At 39.7% G+C, this 18,672-nt stretch overlaps 1 protein-coding gene across 3 annotated transcripts in view; it reads left to right on the forward strand.

The window, feature by feature from the left end:
- Positions 1-18,672, forward strand: part of LOC108700476 (brain-enriched guanylate kinase-associated protein) — a 97,610-nt gene that overhangs the window by 47,782 nt on the left and 31,156 nt on the right. For all 3 annotated transcript variants that reach the window (XM_041574924.1, XM_041574925.1, XM_018233683.2), the window contains one exon: positions 15,593-15,754. In XM_041574924.1, the coding sequence (XP_041430858.1) occupies positions 15,593-15,754 (162 nt within the window). The remainder of the gene's footprint in view (positions 1-15,592; positions 15,755-18,672) is intronic.

The following is an 18,672-nucleotide window of genomic DNA, read 5'->3' on the forward strand; positions in this document are numbered from 1 at the left end:
ATTACTGCCAGCTGTTAGGGTAAGAGCACACGGGCAGATTCGGAGAGACTAATCACCCCAGCGACAGATCTCCTCTTCTTTGGGGAGACAATCTCCCTAAACTGCCTTCCTGAAGGCTATAATGAAAAATCGCCAGCGGGATGACACTCGCGTCGCTTTGTTTTTCGAAGTCACCTGAAGTTTCCTTGTGCAGCGACTTCGGAAAACGAAGCGCCGTGATTGCCATTCCGCTGGTGATTTTTCATTATAGCCGGCGGGAATGTAGGGAAAGCCAGGGTTGGATTTGACGGGCGGGCGCCCCTTGGCTGCACAGTCCTAGCGCCCGCCCACACTACCTTGCGCTGTTTGAGGAGCACAGCGCGTCCCCAGTGCTCCTTAGAAAGTGGCCAGAGCAGCATGCCACCCATAAAGCTTCGTCCTAATCCACAAATCCGGGCCTGAGTTCGGGGAGATTGTCACCACGAAGAAGAGACGATTTGTCTCCAGGGCGACTAATCTCTCCGAATCTGCCCGTGTGCCCTTACCCTTAGAGAAAGGTGAACAACCCCTTTAATAACTGTATTCCTTACTATGTAGATAAAGGCTGCCATCATGGGGTGCAACATCACTACAGGGAAAGAATTGTCCTCTGGGTGGAGCTTTGAACAACCCACTGAATATGTTGAATATTCGTCTCCATTGTGGTCAAGTCACCAAGAAAGTGTCTGTGGAATGGCAATAGTCTAAAAATGTTGTGCAGAAACAAGTATTGCACACTGTATTAAATATTGCTGATGGTAACTCCATGGTGGTTACATCACCAAAAATGCCCCGGTGGAAGAGCATGGGCCCAAAAATGTTCTGTACAATCCACTTGGGTTTTGTCTCCATTCAGTGAATCTGGGCAATTTCAGTGCATCAGCAAAATAGGGGGGGGGGGTGTTTCACTCTTGGTTGGAGTGTGTATATTAAATTTGCATGTCCTCATGTTCATGCTAATTTTTTAATTTCAAGAACCTCCTTGCTTTACAGTGAGAACAGTGTCTTATTTAAAGTCCTAAAATAACTCTTCTGGTTTTATTATTTTTGTGGAATTCAACTGTAAATAGTTTCAGTTTAATTATTTCAATAACAGTGATGTGCACCAGAAATTCACTGCCCACCTGGTCTACCTGTCAACTTCCTTATATAAAGAAATGTAGTTACTGCATCTAACATGATTCATCATCAAATCATTGATTGGGGCATTAGGTTTTCAGCTAAAAACACAGAACAGAAATGGTTGTCCTTTAAAATGATATTAAATCATTACTGTTCTCAATTTATTCCCTTAAGGACTAAACGTAGAAGCTCTAAGAATCATCCTGTGTGGCTTAATACAGAAGTAAAGAAATTAATGGGAAAGAAGAGAAAGGCATTTATAAACTACAAATCTGTAGGGACAGAAGCTGCATTTAATGAATATAAACACTGTAATAAATGTTGTAAATCAGCAATCCGGAAGGCTAAGAAAAGAAATGAAGAGTTAATTGCGGTGGAGGTGAAAACTAACCCTAAAAAGGTTTTTAAATGTATTAATAGTAAAAAGATGCAGGTTGAGAGTGTTGCTCCATTAAATAATGGTACCAGTATGGTTGTAACAGATACAGATAAGGCAAATGTGTTAAATCAGTTCTTTTCTTCAGTGTATACAATAGAGGAGTCTGGGTTCACAGGCTCACTTAATAACTGCACGAATGGTTCAGCTCAATCTAGTCAGTGGCTGATTCAGGATATAATTCAAAAAGCTTTAATACAAATTAATGTAAACAAGGCTCCAGGGCCTGATGGCATACACCCCCGGGTTCTAAGAGAGTTTAGTTCAATTTTAGATCAGCCCTTATTTCTGATTTTCTCAGATTCACTATCATCTGGTATGGTGCCTATGGATTGGAGAAAAGCTGATGTTATTCCAATATTTAAAAAGGGATTACGATCTCAGCCTGGCAATTATAGGCCAGTAAGCTTGACATCTGTGGTGGGCAAATTATTTGAAGGCTTGTTAAGGGATCGCATTCAAAATTTTGTCCTAATGAATGGCATTATGAGCAACAATCAGCATGGCTTTATGAAGGATAGGTCATGTCAGACGAATTTGATTGCATTTTACGATGTTGTAAGTAAGATTCTGGACAGTGGGGGGGGGCAGTAGATGTGATCTATTTGGATTTTGCCAAAGCGTTTGATACTGTGCCCCACAAACGACTGCTTTATAAACTCTATTGGGTCTATTGGGCTTAATGAAGTCGTTTGCACGTGGATAGGAAACTGGCTACAGGATCGGGTACAGAGGGTGGTTGTTAATGGGACATTCTCTACTTGGAGTAAGGTTCTAAGTGGGGTCCCTCAGGGCTCAGTATTGGGTCCACTTTTATTAAACTTGTTCATTAATGACTTTGGGGAGGATATTATAAGTAATGTATCAGTGTTTGCAGATGACACAAAACTATCCAGCCCAATTAATTCCATCCAAGATGTGGCATCCTTGCAACATGATCTTGACAAACTGGCAATCTGGGCAGCTAAGTGGCAAATGAGATTCAATGTTGAAAAATGTAAAGTCCTGCACCTGGGATGTAAAAATATCCAAGCCACTTATACCCTTAATGGGACTGCACTAGGCAAATCCATTATGGAAAACGACCTTGGAGTCCTTGTAGATGATAAACTTGGCTGTAGCAAGCAATGCCAGTCGGCAGCATCAAGGGCAAATAAGGTCTTGAGCTGTATTAAAAGGGGCATAGAGTCAAGGGAGGAGGGGGTCATTCTTCCACTGTATAGAGCACTGGTAAGGCCCCATCTAGAATATGCCATACAGTTTTGGTCTCCATCACTCAAACAGGACATTATTGTATTAGAGAGGGTACAGAGAAGGGCAACTAAGCTGGTAAAAGGTATGGGAAATCTTAGCTATGAGGAAAGACTGGCCAAATTGGGGATGTTCACGCTGGAGAAGAGGCGCTTAAGGGGTGATATGATGACTATGTATAAATATATAAGGAGATCATATAATAATCTCTCTAATGCTTTATTTACCAGTAGGTCTTTCCAGCTGACACGAGGTCACCCATTACGATTAGAAGAAAAGAGATTCCGCCTAAATATTCGGAAGGGGTTTATTACAGTGAGAGCTGTGAAGATGTGGAATTGTCTCCCTGAATCAGTAGTACAGGCTGATACATTAGATAGCTTTAAGAAGGGGTTGGATGGTGTTTAGCAAGTGAGGGAATACAGGGATATGGGTAATAGCTCATAGTACAAGTTGATCCAGGGACTAGTCCATTTTGGAGTCAGGAAGGAATTTTTCCCCCTCTGAGGCAAATTGGAGAGGCTTCAGATGGGTTTTTTGCCTTTCTCTGGATCAACTGGCAGATAGGATGAACTTGATGGACATGTGTCTTTTTTCAACCTTACTTACTATGTTACAATTGTGTTCAGCTATTACATGTATTTATAGAGTATGGACATTACCCAGCATGGTACACAAGGCTATTCCAAAATGTATACAGTTTAGCAACTGCAAGCTCAGAAAACTCGACCTACACCTGACCCTAATCCAGCGTGCTCCACTCTTTATATACACCATACCATAGTCTACTAAAAAAATCATGTAAACATTAAACAAACCCAATAGGCTGGTTTTGCTTCCAATAAGGATTAATTATATTTTAGCTGGGATCAGGTAAAATCAACTGTTTTATTATTTCAGAGAAAAAGGAAATTATTTTTAAAGATGTAGATTACTTGATTATAATGGAGTCTATGGGAGACAACCTTTCCGTAGTTCTGAACTTTCTGGATAACAGGTTTCCGGATGTCGGATCCCATTCCTGTACTAACAAATCGAGGCAAATTATATTTCGTCTTTGCAACTCTAGGTAGAGTATACAGTATATCTCTCATCAACTGGAACGAATGTCCCAGACTGGTTCTTACATGATGTTACCATAACAGTAAAAAGACACTAAGGGGCAGATTTACTAAAGGGCAAAGTGACTAACGCTGGTGATGATTTGTCAACGTTAGAGTTTTCAGGGACTTCGCAGATTTACTAACGGGCGTAGGCGTCACTTCACTAGCGAAAAAGATAGATGCTAGCGGTGATTCGCACTCTATCGCCAGGCGAATTTTTGCTCTGGCGAATGGACGTTACTCTGTAAATTCACTAAGATGCGGATTTTATTGAACGTTACCTCTTTCGCCAGACTTGCCTTCGCCAGTCCAAAAAATGCTGGCGTCTTTTATTTTTTTCAGAGCCATTTTTGATAGCCAGCAAAAGTCCTTAAATTTTTTTTGGGGTAAACAGGTTCCCCCATACATTTCCTAACATATGGAACATTAAAGGGATACTGTCATGGGGAAAAAAGAAATTTTCAAAATGAATCAGTTAATAGTGCTGCTCCAGCGAATTTTCTGATATGGGGCTAGACATATTGTCATTTTCACAGCTGCCCCAAGTCATGATAAACTTCAGTCACTCTTTACAGCTGTACTGCAAGTTGGAGTGATATCACCCCCTCCCTTTCCCCCCTCCCCAGCAGCCAAACAAAAGAACAATGGGAAGGTAACCAGATAGCAGCTCCCTAACACAAGATAACAGCTGCCTGGTAGATCTAAGAATAACATTCAATAGTAAAAACCCATGTCCCACTGAGACACATTCAGTTACATTGAGAAGGAAAAACAGCAGCCTGCCAGAAAGCATTTCTCTCCTAAATTGCAGGCAAAATCACATAGTTACATAGTTACATAGTTACATAGTTAAATTGGGTTGAAAAAAGACAAAGTCCATCAAGTTCAACCCCTCCAAATGAAAACCCAGCATCCATACACACACCCCTCCCTACTTTTAATTAAAAAATTAACATGACCAGGGGCAGCTGGGAAATTGACAAAATGTCTAGCCACATGTCAGATTCAAAATTTAATTAAAAAAAATCTGTTTGCTCTTTTGAGAAATGGATTTCAATGCAGAATTCTGCTGGAGTAGCACTATTAACTGATTCATTTTGAAAAAAACATGTTTTCCGATGACAGGATCCCTTTAACTATACAGTGGGCTCATGTGTAGGGCAATATAACAACTCTATTGTCTTTATTAAGGTTCCCTGGACTTGTGTAATGTAATGTATTTGCTGCAACAAATACGTCCATTCAATTTTAAATTTCCCGCCATAGAAGAAGACCTCTAACGGAGTTGCGCTAGGCAGAGTTGAACACTAGCGCATCTTCACTTTGATTCGCTCGCATTGCCGAAGCAACGCTAGAGAAATTTGCCACTTCTTCCCAAAATCTAAAGGCCAAAATGACTTTCAGAAAGCAGAGTTTGAAGTGGGTTAATCTCTAGGCTGTGATAAATTAGGACAAAGCAAGGACAGATGCCATTTGTTAAAAAAAAAACAAGAAGAGAAAAAGCACTGTCTGCAATTAAAGCTCACTAGAGAATTAAACAAGTAAATATTTGGCTTCAGGTTCTGCTGATTCCATAAAAACATGAACAATATACTAATATAGTGTTTGTTGTGTCACCAGATTATCCTCAATTCTGTTGCACGGTAGAAGATTTGACCCTTCATTGTCATTTTCATCTAAATCACAAATCATCAGCACTATATCACAATTTTATAGAAAAAGATTCTTTATATAGGTTAAAGTGGTTATTCTCTCCAGCATGAGTATTTAGCTAAAAGTAAAAAAAAACGGAGTGCTGTATGATGTGCTTTTAAATGCTCGTATTATCCCGAGGCCAGAGCTTCACACAAACAACATATGCTAATTGCCTTTGCTGTTGATAAATGATTCTTTCTACCGTTCCTTCTAGGATTTATTTAACAGATCACCAGACAAATGTTCTATAGTTATATTTACATTTCTGCTGGAGGGTAATTGCAAAACGCTGTCACTTCATATTCTAAGTTTGATTTATTTTCAGTGTTTTTATATGAGAAACAACTTTTCCATGCTGCAGTGTCTATCCTTTCAACTGCATAATTTCCCCAAACTAATAGCGAGATGAAAGGAACGGTTACACCAAAAAACAAAAGTGATTTAAAGCAATGAATAGATAATGTCCTGTTGTGCTGCACTGGTAAAACTGGTGAGTTTGCTTCAGAAACTCTACTATAGCTTATATAAACAATATGGGGTAGATTCACTGAAGGGCAAAGGGGCAGTCACTAGCAAAAAATTAGTTAGAAATAGTGATGGGTGAATTTATTCGCAAGGCGCTAAATCAAGGCGAATTTGCGTGATTCGGCGCCAGCGAATAAATTCGCGAAACGCCCGCGAAAATTCGCCCGAAAAAATTAGTCAAAACGAGGCGCCGTTTCGCAAATTTTTATTTATTTTTTGCCGAAGCGAAACGGCGCAAATTCGCCCATCTCTAGTTAGAAATCGAATCCGCAGGGACATCTCCAATTCACTAACAGGCGCAAACGACAATACTCTAGCAAACGGGACCGTCACTAGCATTCATTAACACTCTATCGGCAGGAGACTTTTCGCTTAGACGAATGATCCGCAAATTCAGTAAAGTGCAGATTTTACTGAACGTTACCTCTTTCACCAGAGTTGACTTTGCCACCTCAGACCAGGCAAACTGCTAAAATGAAGCGAGATCTTCCTCAATCTTCTGTCAGTTAAAACATATCCTGTCTGCCGAAAACGCATTAAAGTTTAAAAAAAAAACGCTGGCGACTTTTCCTTTTTTAAGTGGAATTGCCTTCAAAGTCCTAACTTAGACTTTTTTTGGCTTAACATTTTTCCCCAGACATTTGAGAACATATGGAACATAATATTAACTCTTTTGTCTTTATTAAGGTTCCTTGGACATTAGTAATAAAAAGTGGTAACTTCAAGCATTTGCACCATCTCTAATAAAGACGTCCATACAACTTTAATGTACCCGCCCAATTCAAATTGACTTAAGCGTAAGATGTCTAGTGAATTTTCGCTAGGCACAAACGAATGCTAGTGCATCTTCCTTATGAAATGCTCGCACTGCCGAAGTAACTCTAGCAAAAAGTCGCCAGCGTTCGACGCCCAGATGCAACATATTAGTGAATGAGCATTGTGGTAGCAAATTTGCGCCTGGCGAAGTGGTGCGAGGTTTGTGAAGCGGTCGCTGTCGACAATTCACCCTCTAGTAAATCTACCTCCATGCTGTGTAGCCATGGGAGCACTTATTCAAAACATCATTTTGCCTCTTTATAGGTCCCTTTATAGAGCCTCACCTTGAGTATGCAGTGCAGTTTTCGGCTCCAGTTCTTAAGAATGATATAATGAGCTGGAAAGAGTGCTGAGACGTGCAACTAAACTGGTTGGTGGGATGGAAGATTTAAATTATGAGGGTCGGGGTTGTGCATGATGGGTCTAAGGCACATGGTAAAATCCTTACTTGTATGCAACACTGTATTTAGATCTGGTCTGTAGTGATAAACTCTGAGGCATGAGATTAAAACAAATTTTCCACCAAACTTTGAGTCTCACTCCCCACCGGCTTCAGTGGTCTCTTAGATCTCATTACATTTAGATATACAGTACTGTATATGCTTCTGTTCTCCTGTTTTTTGGGTAGTGATCTCTCACTCCTACCGCCAGCACCTCTCTATTACCCTCAAAAATACAAGATACAGAAGCAGTTGTGCGCTGCCGTGATATTGACACAAGGTCCCTGCTTAATTTATACTCACAGGATCCTCCAGATACAGTCGCGTGTTGGTACTTATTCGCCGTATAATCCTGATTGCAGTCCCATCTGTTGCCTCCTGTTCCACTGCTCCATGCTCACCGCTTCACTTCCTGTACCCTTCGTCTCAACTACGGATTCTCAGTTGGGTCAGTCAGTGAAGTCCAAGAGTTGTGGGCTAGGAAATCTTTTCTAACAACAGGGATATCTCCCAGTTGCTAGAAATGATTTCCCAACTCACAGCTCTTGGACTTCACTGATTGACCCATGTGAGAATCCATACAGTAGCGTAACTACCGGGGGAGCAGGGGATGCAACTGGGCCGGGGGTCGCACCACCGCAGGGCCCCCGGGCGATGCAGCCGGCAGGAGTCGGCTGCAGCAGCAACGTAAATTCGCACGGACGAGGGTGGGGGGTGGCGGCTGCACCAGGGCCCACCCCCACCTAGTTCCGTTACTGAATCCGTAGTTGAGATAAAATCAAATGATTTGATTTAGCTTTTATTACAATAACAACAGTACACACTTACATTTAAAATTGGAGTTTTTGGCCTAATAAGTTTCGTGATTCTCTCTCAGAGGAACAGCAGCAAATATATCTAAATTGAACAAGATCTAAGAGACACTGAAGCTGGTGGGGAGTGAGAGAGACTCAAAGTTTGGTGGAACAATTGTTGCAGGAGGCGCATACATTTTAAAATTATTTCTGACATTTTGGGGGTGGAATCCTCTGTTGTGTTGCTCATCCGAATATTATAATTGCGCAGGGTAAAAGTTCTTTATGGGATTAAAACACAGAACTGCAAACTGATTGTTATGAGTAATACACACAAATGCTACCTTGGAAGAGGGACACACAATGAGAAATACGAAGTAATTGAAGAAACATACAGTACCTGCACAGTACTCCTTGGGAAACACACTGCAAGAGCCATCAACGCACTTCTGTAGCCAGAAGCCAGCCAAGTATAAGTTATATTACACAGGAGGAATTCCATACCCAAAAATAACACAGTAAATCTAATGCAAAATAAATTCTTGGGATAATGTTTTCCCCCAGTGGCATAGCCAAGTAATGTTATAAAATAGCTAGCTGCTTAATATTAACAACAGTATCAACTAGGACCTGCACAATAAATTCTCCACAGATTTATACTTCTCTGGCTGTGGAGCTATAAATAATTCTAAATGTGCCCATATCTGATATTATTTCTGCATATCATATTCTAGCAGTGCTCCCCGAAACAACTTAGCTGTCGGTTGTCACAGTTGTGACAAAGAGCAAACTCACTCGACAATATACAGCGACCATATTTTTCAAGTGCAGATTAATGTTTTATATTAGGAAGATTAGAACCAATAGCATTAATAAGGGGATTATAATGAACAGTACTAGCACAAGAATGGTTCTCAATGCACAAATGAACAGATTTGCTGATTTTAACAATACACTCTAAGGGGCACATTTACTTAGTTCGAGTGAAGGAATAGAATAAAAAAAACTTCGAATTTCGAATGTTTTTTTGGCTACTTCGACCTTCGACTACGACTTCGAATCGAACTATTCGAACTAAAAATCGTTCGAATATTCAATCATTTGATTCAAAGTACTGTCTCTTTAAAAAAAACTTCGACCCCCTACTTTGCCATCTAAAACCTACCGAACCTGAATGTTAGCCTATGGGGAAGGTCCCCAAAGGCTTTGTAAGGCTTTTTTTTGGTCGAAGAAAAATCGTTCAATCAACGGATTAAAATCCTTCTAATCAAACGGCAAATCCTTCGACTTCGATATTCGAAGTCGAAGGATTTAACTTCGGCAGTCGGATGTCGAGGGTTAATTAACCCTTGATATTCGACCCTATGTAAATCTGCCCCTAAGTGGTTGATTTGTTAGCGTTCACATTTGAATTTTTGCCACAATCTGATTTTTTTTTTTTTTTTTGCACTAAAACCCCTGAATTCCAAATATGCTTTTAAAAACTTGAATGTATGATTCAGTGCAGAAAAATGTATGAATGAATGTAAAATTTTGGCACCTAAAAGCGTCCAAGTTCATGGGGCAAATTTACTAAAAGTGACTAATGCTGGCGAAAATTTGCCAGTGAAGGAGATAGACTCTAGCGCTACTTCACACTAACGCCAGGTGAATTTTCGGTCTGGCGAATGGACATAACTACGTAAATTCACTAAGATGCGGATTTTAATGAACGTTACCTCTTGCACCAGACTTGCCTTCGTCACCTCAGACCAGGCGAAGTGCAATAAAGTAGATAGGGCTTGCTTCAAAAAAAGTTGAAATTTTTTCAAGTCCCAAAAAACGCTGGCGTCTTTTACTTTTTTAAGGGTTATAGGCTGAAAAAGATTGTAGAATTTTTTGAGGGTACCCTCCTTCCCTCCTACATTTCCTAACATATGACACCTAAACAATACGGGGCTGATTCCTTAAGGGTCGAATATCGAGGGTTAATTAACCCTCAATATTCGACCAGGAATTGAAATCCTTCGACTTCGAATATGGAAGTCGAAGGATTTAGTGCAAATTCTGCGATCGAAAGATCGAAGGATTATTCCTTCGATCGAACGATAAAATCCTTCGAATCGAACGATTTGAAGGATTTTAATCCAACGATCGAAGGAATATCCTTCGATCAAAAAAACTTAGGAAAGCCTATGGGGACCTTCCCCGTAGGCTAACATTGACTTTGGTAGCTTTTAGCTGCCGAACTAGGGGGTCGAAGTTTTTTTTAAAGAGACAGTACTTCGACTATCGAATGGTCGAATAGTCGAATGATTTTTAGTTCGAATCCTTCGATTCGAAGTCGTAGTCGTAGTCGAAGTAGCCCATTCGATGGTCGAAGTAGCCCAAAAAATACTTCGAAATTCAAAGTTTTTTTACTTCGAATCCTTCACTCGAATTTAGTAAATCCGCCCCTACATGTATAGGGCAAAATAACAACTCTATTTTATTTTATAAAGGTTTCCCAGGCTTGTGTAGTGTAATGTATTTGCTGCAACATATACGTCCATTGTACTTTAACTTGGCGCCGTATGCAAATTAGGGATCGCTAGCGTAACTTCACTTTGCTTGACTAATTGAAGCTAACGCAATTTCGCTACATTTTGCCTCCCTGGGTGCAACTTCGGATTTTAGTGAATTTGAGCAGCCCTGGCGAAACTACGCCTAGCCAAGTGCGGCTAGCGCATTTTCGTCGCTTACTGAATTTGCCCCTTTGTATGTGCGGAAGAAGAGAGAGAGATGGGGGTGATCACTGGAATAAATAAATAACCAGGCATGTGGTTATCACCTTCTTTAGATTTACTTTAATTAATTCTATCTTCATAATACGTTATTGGCATTTGTACCTGGTAGAAGCATTCAATATGCTTTCTCAATAAAACGATAATTACAAAAATACATTGCAAATGTACAAAGTAAGATTGCTAGTTTCTTAATTTAATCTGAATGCAGGGAAAAAAAAGTTTCTATTTTTAGATCACCCTGTGAATTTAACGATGGCAATGTGTTAATTAGTACATTTCTGAGATTTGCATTAATAAGGAAAGTGTACAAATGGGCTTGAACTTTAAAGAAAAGCCGATGACAGAACATCAATTTTAGGCAAGGTAAATTCATTTGAGGGTGATAAGATGGATTTTAATCACGACTCTCCAGAGATACAGGATATTGGAACGAATGAGAGAAAATCCGATTTCTTGAATACATTAGAGAAGTAGTTCAAGAAAGGTCTATTGAAGCATTGCTCTTCAGGGAGTGAATGCCTAATTTGAATTTCAGTATTGAGTAAAATAAAAAGCCTGCAATAATGTTACTTGTAATGCAGTTCATGGTTATCATAGTGTACAGGAATACTTTACCCATTCTCAAACATTATGCAGTGCAACAATTTCCTTTTCATTTTTTTCCTGAATACATTAACGTGGAAGTAGAAACCTAGGAAAATATTTGAAATCCGTTCTTTTGAGTTTAATAAATGTAAACTTTAAGGGGCCAATTCATTAACTTCGAGTGAAGGATTCAAAGTAAAAAAACTTTGAATTTCGAAGTGTTTTTTGGGCTACTTCGACCATCGAATGGGCTACTTCGACCTTCGACTACGACTTCGACTTCGAATCGAAGGATTCAAACTAAAAATCGTTCGACTATTCGACCATTCAATAGTCGAAGTACTGTCTCTTTAAGAAAAAACTTCGACCCCCTAGTTTGCCACCTAAAAGCTACCGAACCCAATGTTAGCCTATGGGGCAGGTCCCCATAGGCTTAGCTAAATTTTTTTGGTCGAAGGATAATCCTTCGATCGTTGGATTAAAATCCTTCGAATCGTTCGATTTGAAGGATTTAATCGTTATTTAAACGATTATTCCTTCGATCGCAGTTTTTGCGCAAAATCCTTCGACTCCGATATTCACAGTCGAAGGATTTTCATTCCCAGTTGAATATCGAAGTTTAATTAACCCTCGATATTCGACCCTTGATGCATCTGCCCCTAAACATTTTTTCAGACATCAGAATTGTATTGTGATTCATTTCTCCCTACAACTCCTGGCCAATTAAACTATAATCGCATTTCTTCTCTACGTTAGAGTATGGTAACACATGCAAAGTTTGCAACCAATAAGAAGTTACATTTAACTAGTTTATTGTAGTAACAATAATGAAAGCAAGCATTTTTTGGCATTTATTGGTAACTGATCTTGTGAAATTTGCTCAAGTAACTACAAAACCTTGTGTTTTTTTTTTATTTGGAAATTATGGTAAATAGGATTAGGGTTTGGTTTATGTTGAAGTCATTGCAGATATAAAAAAAAGATAATTCCTTTTTGTCTGGTATGGATAAATAAAGAGGGAGCTGTTTGTAATGGATAATATATGTGTATTATGATATAGATTTCCCATGTGTCGGTGCTGAGACATAGGGGTAGATTTACTAAAGGGCGAATTGTCGCCAGCGACCGCTTCACACACATTGCACCACTTCGCCATGAGCAAATTCGCCACTACGCTAATTCACTAATATGAGAAGTTTCCCTCTGGGCGCCAAATACTGGTGACTTTTTGCTAGCGGTACATTGGCAGTGCGAGCATTTCATAGTGAAGATCAAAACTGATAGAACTGATAAGTTTTATGCTGTTTCACTGTTTCCCTAAATTCCTTAATCCCTATAATTTTCCAATTTCATTGGTATCGCCCATTCTGTATGTACCTGTCCTATGACTGGGGGTCTAAGGGTCAGATTTATCAAGGGTCGAATTTCGAATTTGAAAAACGTAAAAATTCGAATTCAAAAAGACCACCCGAAATTAAATCGAAGGTTTTTTTTCTGGATGAATAGGTCCGTTTTCGATCGAATCATACAAATCGAAGTAATAGCGAATTTGATCGAATCCGATTGGAAGTTTTTCCAAAAAAAAACTTACATTCTAAACTTAAAGTCCACCAATTTACTCCAAGTAGGTTCTAGGAGGTCCCCCATAGGCTAAAACAGCAATTTGGCAGGTTTTAGATAGCGAATGGTCAAATTCGACAGCACATGATAAATTTCAAAAATTAGATTTTTCAATTTTGAATTTGGACTATTCCCTAGTCAAAGTACGCAAAAATTACCTCTAAATTTGAATTTTTTAAATTTGAATTTTCACTTCGACCTTTGATAAATCTGCCCCTAAAGCTGGTCATAGACGCAACAATCCGATCGTACGAATCGTGGATTCGTATGATTTTCGACCGTGTGTGGAGAGTCCCGACATTTTTCGTCCGGCGGAGATTGGTCGTTTGGTCGATTGGACAGGTTAGAAAATTTCTGTCGGCTGCAGATAATATCTCTGCATGTATTGCAGATCGTACGATTTTCAGTGGGAGACTGTCACTAGTGTTGTCAGACATAACTATCGTACGATTGCTGTCAGGGGCAGAACATCAGCTGATCTGTTATTTTACTACTTTATTTAATCTGAATGGTAAGACTTTGATCTGAATGGTTAGTGGCAGGTTGGGAGATGGGAAAGTCCGATCGTACTTTGATTCGTAAGATCGGATCTTTGCGTCTATGGCCAGCTTAAGAGAGAGAGATTTACACAACATGTTTGCATGGTCCACTGAACAGTAATTAAAAGTGAAATCTCTGTGCCTATTTACAGATATGGAATCCACTATCAGAAAGAGACTTTCCAATATATACTCTACATATTAGTGTTTTAATGTAAATGTTAAATATTTTTTAACACATGACAATCCTTGTGTCTAGCCGAAAGGAATCCAAATCCTAATTTGCATATGTAAATTAGGGTCGGGGAGGGAAATAACATGACTTTTCTTCACAAAACAAGGAAGTAAAAAAAATATTCACACCTTTTCCTTTCCCGGCCCTAATTTGCATATGCAAATTAGGATTCAAATTCGGTTCAGATTCAAATCTTTCACAAAGGATTATGTCTGTACAAAAAAACATCCAAGCCATTCTTAAAGGCATTAACTGAATCAGCATCACAACATCACCCGGCAGTGCATTCCACAACCTCACTGTCCTGACTGTGAAGAACCCCCTACGTTGCTTCAAATGAAAGTTCTTTTCTTCTAGTCTGAAGGGGAGGCCTCTGGTACGGTGATCCACTTTATGGGTAAAAAGGTCCCCTGCTATTTGTCTATAATGTCCTCTAATGTACTTTTAAAGTGTAATCATGTCCCCTCGCAAGCGCCTTTTTTCCAGAGAAAACAACCCCAACCTTGACAGTCTCCCCTCATAATTTAAGTCTTCCCTCCCTCTAACCAATTTAGTTGTACTTAGTCTCTGCACTCTCTCCAGCTCATTTATATCCCTCTTAAGGACTGGAGTCCAAAACTGCACTGCATACTCCAGATGAGGCCTCACCAGGGACCTATAAAGAGGCAGAATTATGTTTTCATTCCTTGAGTTAATGCCCTTTTTTATGCAAGACAGTTGAGTTGATAGTATGAGTGTCAACATCTTACAGACCATACATTTTCCCACTAGACACCTGTTCAAATTCTTCCTTAATAGTTGCTGTCCTAACCTACATGTCAAGGGCCTCTTTGTAAAACAATTGCAAAATGCGCAAAGTGTAACTTTTAGATGCAAACTGCCCTATTTTTTACCCACGCTGTAACATTTTTCCAAGAATTTTAGCATTATTTTGGGTGTACACTAAGCTGCCTCCACTAGCAATATTTAGATATCCAGAACCACGGACAGCACTCTAGTCCTTGGCCCTGTCTATTAGCACCCAGGTTTTGTTGCTGCATATGGTGTGCAACCTTTAGATTATCTGGTAATAAAATACCAATATATTGCTTATGAATTGTGTTTAAGTTGTAGAGTGCAGATCATGTCCCTTTTGGTGGCATCCATATCACCACTAGCATCCAATTTGCTTTCATGGATACAACCCTGTAGGCTAGACAGACACATTGGTGCTCGCAGGTAACTTTGTAGATACCATCATGCTGTATTTTGCCTTCATTCTAACACTTTTTATTTTGTACTTGCTTTTTAAATGAATCTGCAGCCATTCATGCATGAATACAATAATAATAACTAACTGCGGAGTCCTCTGAAATGATTTCAGCATTTCTTTTATTTCTGTCATCATGTAACAAATTCCAGGGAGGAAGCAATTGCACTCTCAGGCATATCCCGCATTCTGCCAATTCCTACTAAAGAATACATTAATACTTAATGATCATTTGCATCTAGGAGACTTTATTGTGGGCCTCAGATTAGATCTTAAAATACCCAGAACTGCGAGAGCGCTGAGAGAAAAACAGCAGTCAGTCGTTTTTTATTGGCAGTGGAAAAAACAACACTTCACACCCTGGATAATCACACTTGGTGGAATATTTGTTTCTTTTAGCAGCTTGCAAGACCAGAAGGAAGAACTGCAGAAGAGATTGTCTTATACGACTCACAAACTGGAAATGCTTGAATCGGAATTTGATTCCACGCGGCAGTACCTGGAAACTGAATTGAGAAGGGCCCAGGAAGAACTGGAGAAAGTGACGGAAAAGCTCAAAAGGTCAGGCTCTATTTTACTCTTCTTCTGTAAGACCCTTTGAACCGAATACATTATGGGGCAATATTTTGAAAAAAATGTTTTACCATGTAGACATTATGGTATTGATTGTAGGGCATTTTAGCAAGAGCTTATAAGTACAATATGGTTGTATAATATAATCTCCCAGAGAGTGTACAACAGATGTCTGTATGAGAAAAAAAATAGAAATAGAAGCTAGTTTTATGCCTGAGCAGAGGATTTAGCCTTTTAGCCAGAAAATGTCTATGTTGCATATTCATTTGTGGAATTATTGCATGATGTCTCACTATTTGCCTCCAGGTTGTCCTAGTTGCAGCATTTGCACTTGAGCCTTTGACTTCTAAAGGGGATGCTTTGAGTTGAAATCACATCTGTCCTGTCAAAGAACAGAAATTCATGCTTTTCATATTTTCTTTTACTTAAAATTGGTGCCCCACTCACCTTGCTCCGGATCTCATTTTCACTAACTGACCATTTTATGGCCCCCAAATAACAACACACTTTAATGGTTTCTCATCACTGTCAGACTGTAAAATGATGCGAAAATGTAAAGAGTTTTATGGCAATTAAATGATATAATCCTGTAAATGTTATCAATTAATGATACCCAGAGGCAGGGTTGGAAGCAGAAAAGGCCTTCCCCTTGTCTAAGCCCTTTTCCTCCCTTCTGGCAAGTTGTTAACACGCATGTATTGATCACACATACCGTATGCGCACGGATGGCCACTTTGCTTAGGGTGTTTGCTGGCTTGGCCTGGCACTGGCACATTAACACTAGTGATGGGTGAATACATTTTCACGTTTCACAGTGAATAATGAAGTGAAACTGCGGCGAAAATTCACTGTCAAAAAAATTTCAGAACGTCAGAATAGACATAAAAATTGTCACATTTCAAAATTATTCGCAAAAGCTATATTAAAGTCACGCTAAGACAAATGTGTTCACACAAAGGCATAACTTTTCGCATTGAGAATATTTTTTCCGTTACTGAATTTTATTATATTCCCCCATTTATGTTGAAACTGCTCATTAATTAGGGCCTCATGGGGCCCCCTATACCTTTTGGGCCCCCTGCAGCTGCAGGGTCTGCTTCCTTTGTACTTACACTTAAACTGCACAGTCCTAATATCTACAACTGCTGCCACCAGAGAAAACATTCTTCAGAATTCAAGAAAAAATAAATCCGCATGAACATGCAGGTAAAATAAGTGATATAACTCTGACACAACATCCCAAGATACATTATGAAACAGTTCAAGTGCTTTCATGTGCATAAAATATATACAAAAAAAGCTAATGTAATGCTAATTTGGCTATACAGACCAAAAAGGGGTTAATGTCCAGCTAGTGAGAGGAGCATGGGTTACATGTGACTCAAACACTTCAGGCTAAGGCTTTCACCATGTGGAAGATTTCAGGAATGGTGAAGTGTAACTACAACTCTTAGGCTACTGTGCATTATAGGAATAATGGAAGTCAGGAGGTTCTTATGGTGAAACAAAGGAGTAACAAGTTTATTTATTCTAGACAAATGACCACAGGTTTACTTACAGTCAGGAGTATATGCAGTATACTAGTAGGCTGAAACAGGTTGAATGACACAGCTGAGGAATGTGACTCCCATAGGCATTATAGTCAAGCAGTAAGGAACTCCACCAGGCTGATGTACCTCCCAGTGGAGTGGTCAGGGAGAAGAAGTCTAAGACTGACACCCTATTCACTGTGGTCTCTTCACTATAGGCAATCTAGGAGCCTTGGGAAGTTACTCCCTGCTACAGTTCCTCGATGGAGCACAAAGCTGCTCTTGCTATCTGTACTCTCTATCTCACTCTCCTAGAGAGTCTATAACAGACATAACCTATTCTAGATAAACCTCGTTCACAGGGTTCCCTGGTCCCCAAATCAGATACTAGAGGTACTGGTACCTCTAGGGCAATGTCTTTACTGGGCCTTGGTGTACCCAGGCTCAATGGGCACCTCCAGCTGGAAAGGACACCAGAAGCCAAAGAAGCCACCCCTTTCCACACACTATATACTCTTGGCCAATAACTGGATAGGTGAAATGTAAACTAGATACATGGGCTTTTGTTCAGCAACTAGGGAAAAGGAGGAAGGATAGTGATTTAAAGCCATAGGGGCATTTTAACCCTATGGGTCAGTACACTAATATTTTTATAGCAAATGTCAATATATAAATCATAATTCACATACAATCAGCACATGGTGGACCCTGTGTAAATAAAATTGAAAAGTTCCTAAAAGCTCCTATTTCTGCTTCGCATTTACTTGAATAGGAAGTGCTAACCACAATGCCCCCCTGGTTGAAACATCATTCAAGCATTCACATTCAAGTCAGTTTGTGTGTAGGGGGGGCAGGTGATTTGGAGCACTTTTTTAGCATGCTGAAAAGTGTCCCATGTGCTTTTACACATGCATGTTCCATATCTTGCTTATTAAGTCATGTGACTTGTGCTCTGATAAACTTCAATCACTCTTTACTGCTGTACTGCAAGTTGGAGTGATATCACCCCCCTCCCTTTTCCCCCAGCAGCCAAACAAAAGAACAATGGGAAGGTAACCAGATAGCAGCTCCCTAACACAAGATAACAGCTGCCTGGTAGATCTAAGAACAACACTCAATAGTAAAATCCATTTCCCACTGAGACACATTCAGTTACATTGGGAAGGAAAAACAGCAGCCTGCCAGAAAGCATTTCTCTCCTAAAGTGCAGGCACAAGTCACATGACTAGGGGCAGCTGGGAAATCGACAAAATGTCTAGCCCCATGTCAGATTTCAAAATTGAATATAAAAAAATCTGTTTGCTCTTTTGAGAAATGGATTTCAGTGCAGAATTCTGCTGGAGCAGCACTATTAACTGATTCATTTTGAAAAAAAAA

Source organism: Xenopus laevis, chromosome 8S (assembly GCF_017654675.1).
Source record: "Xenopus laevis strain J_2021 chromosome 8S, Xenopus_laevis_v10.1, whole genome shotgun sequence".
Lineage (NCBI taxonomy): Eukaryota > Metazoa > Chordata > Amphibia > Anura > Pipidae > Xenopus > Xenopus laevis.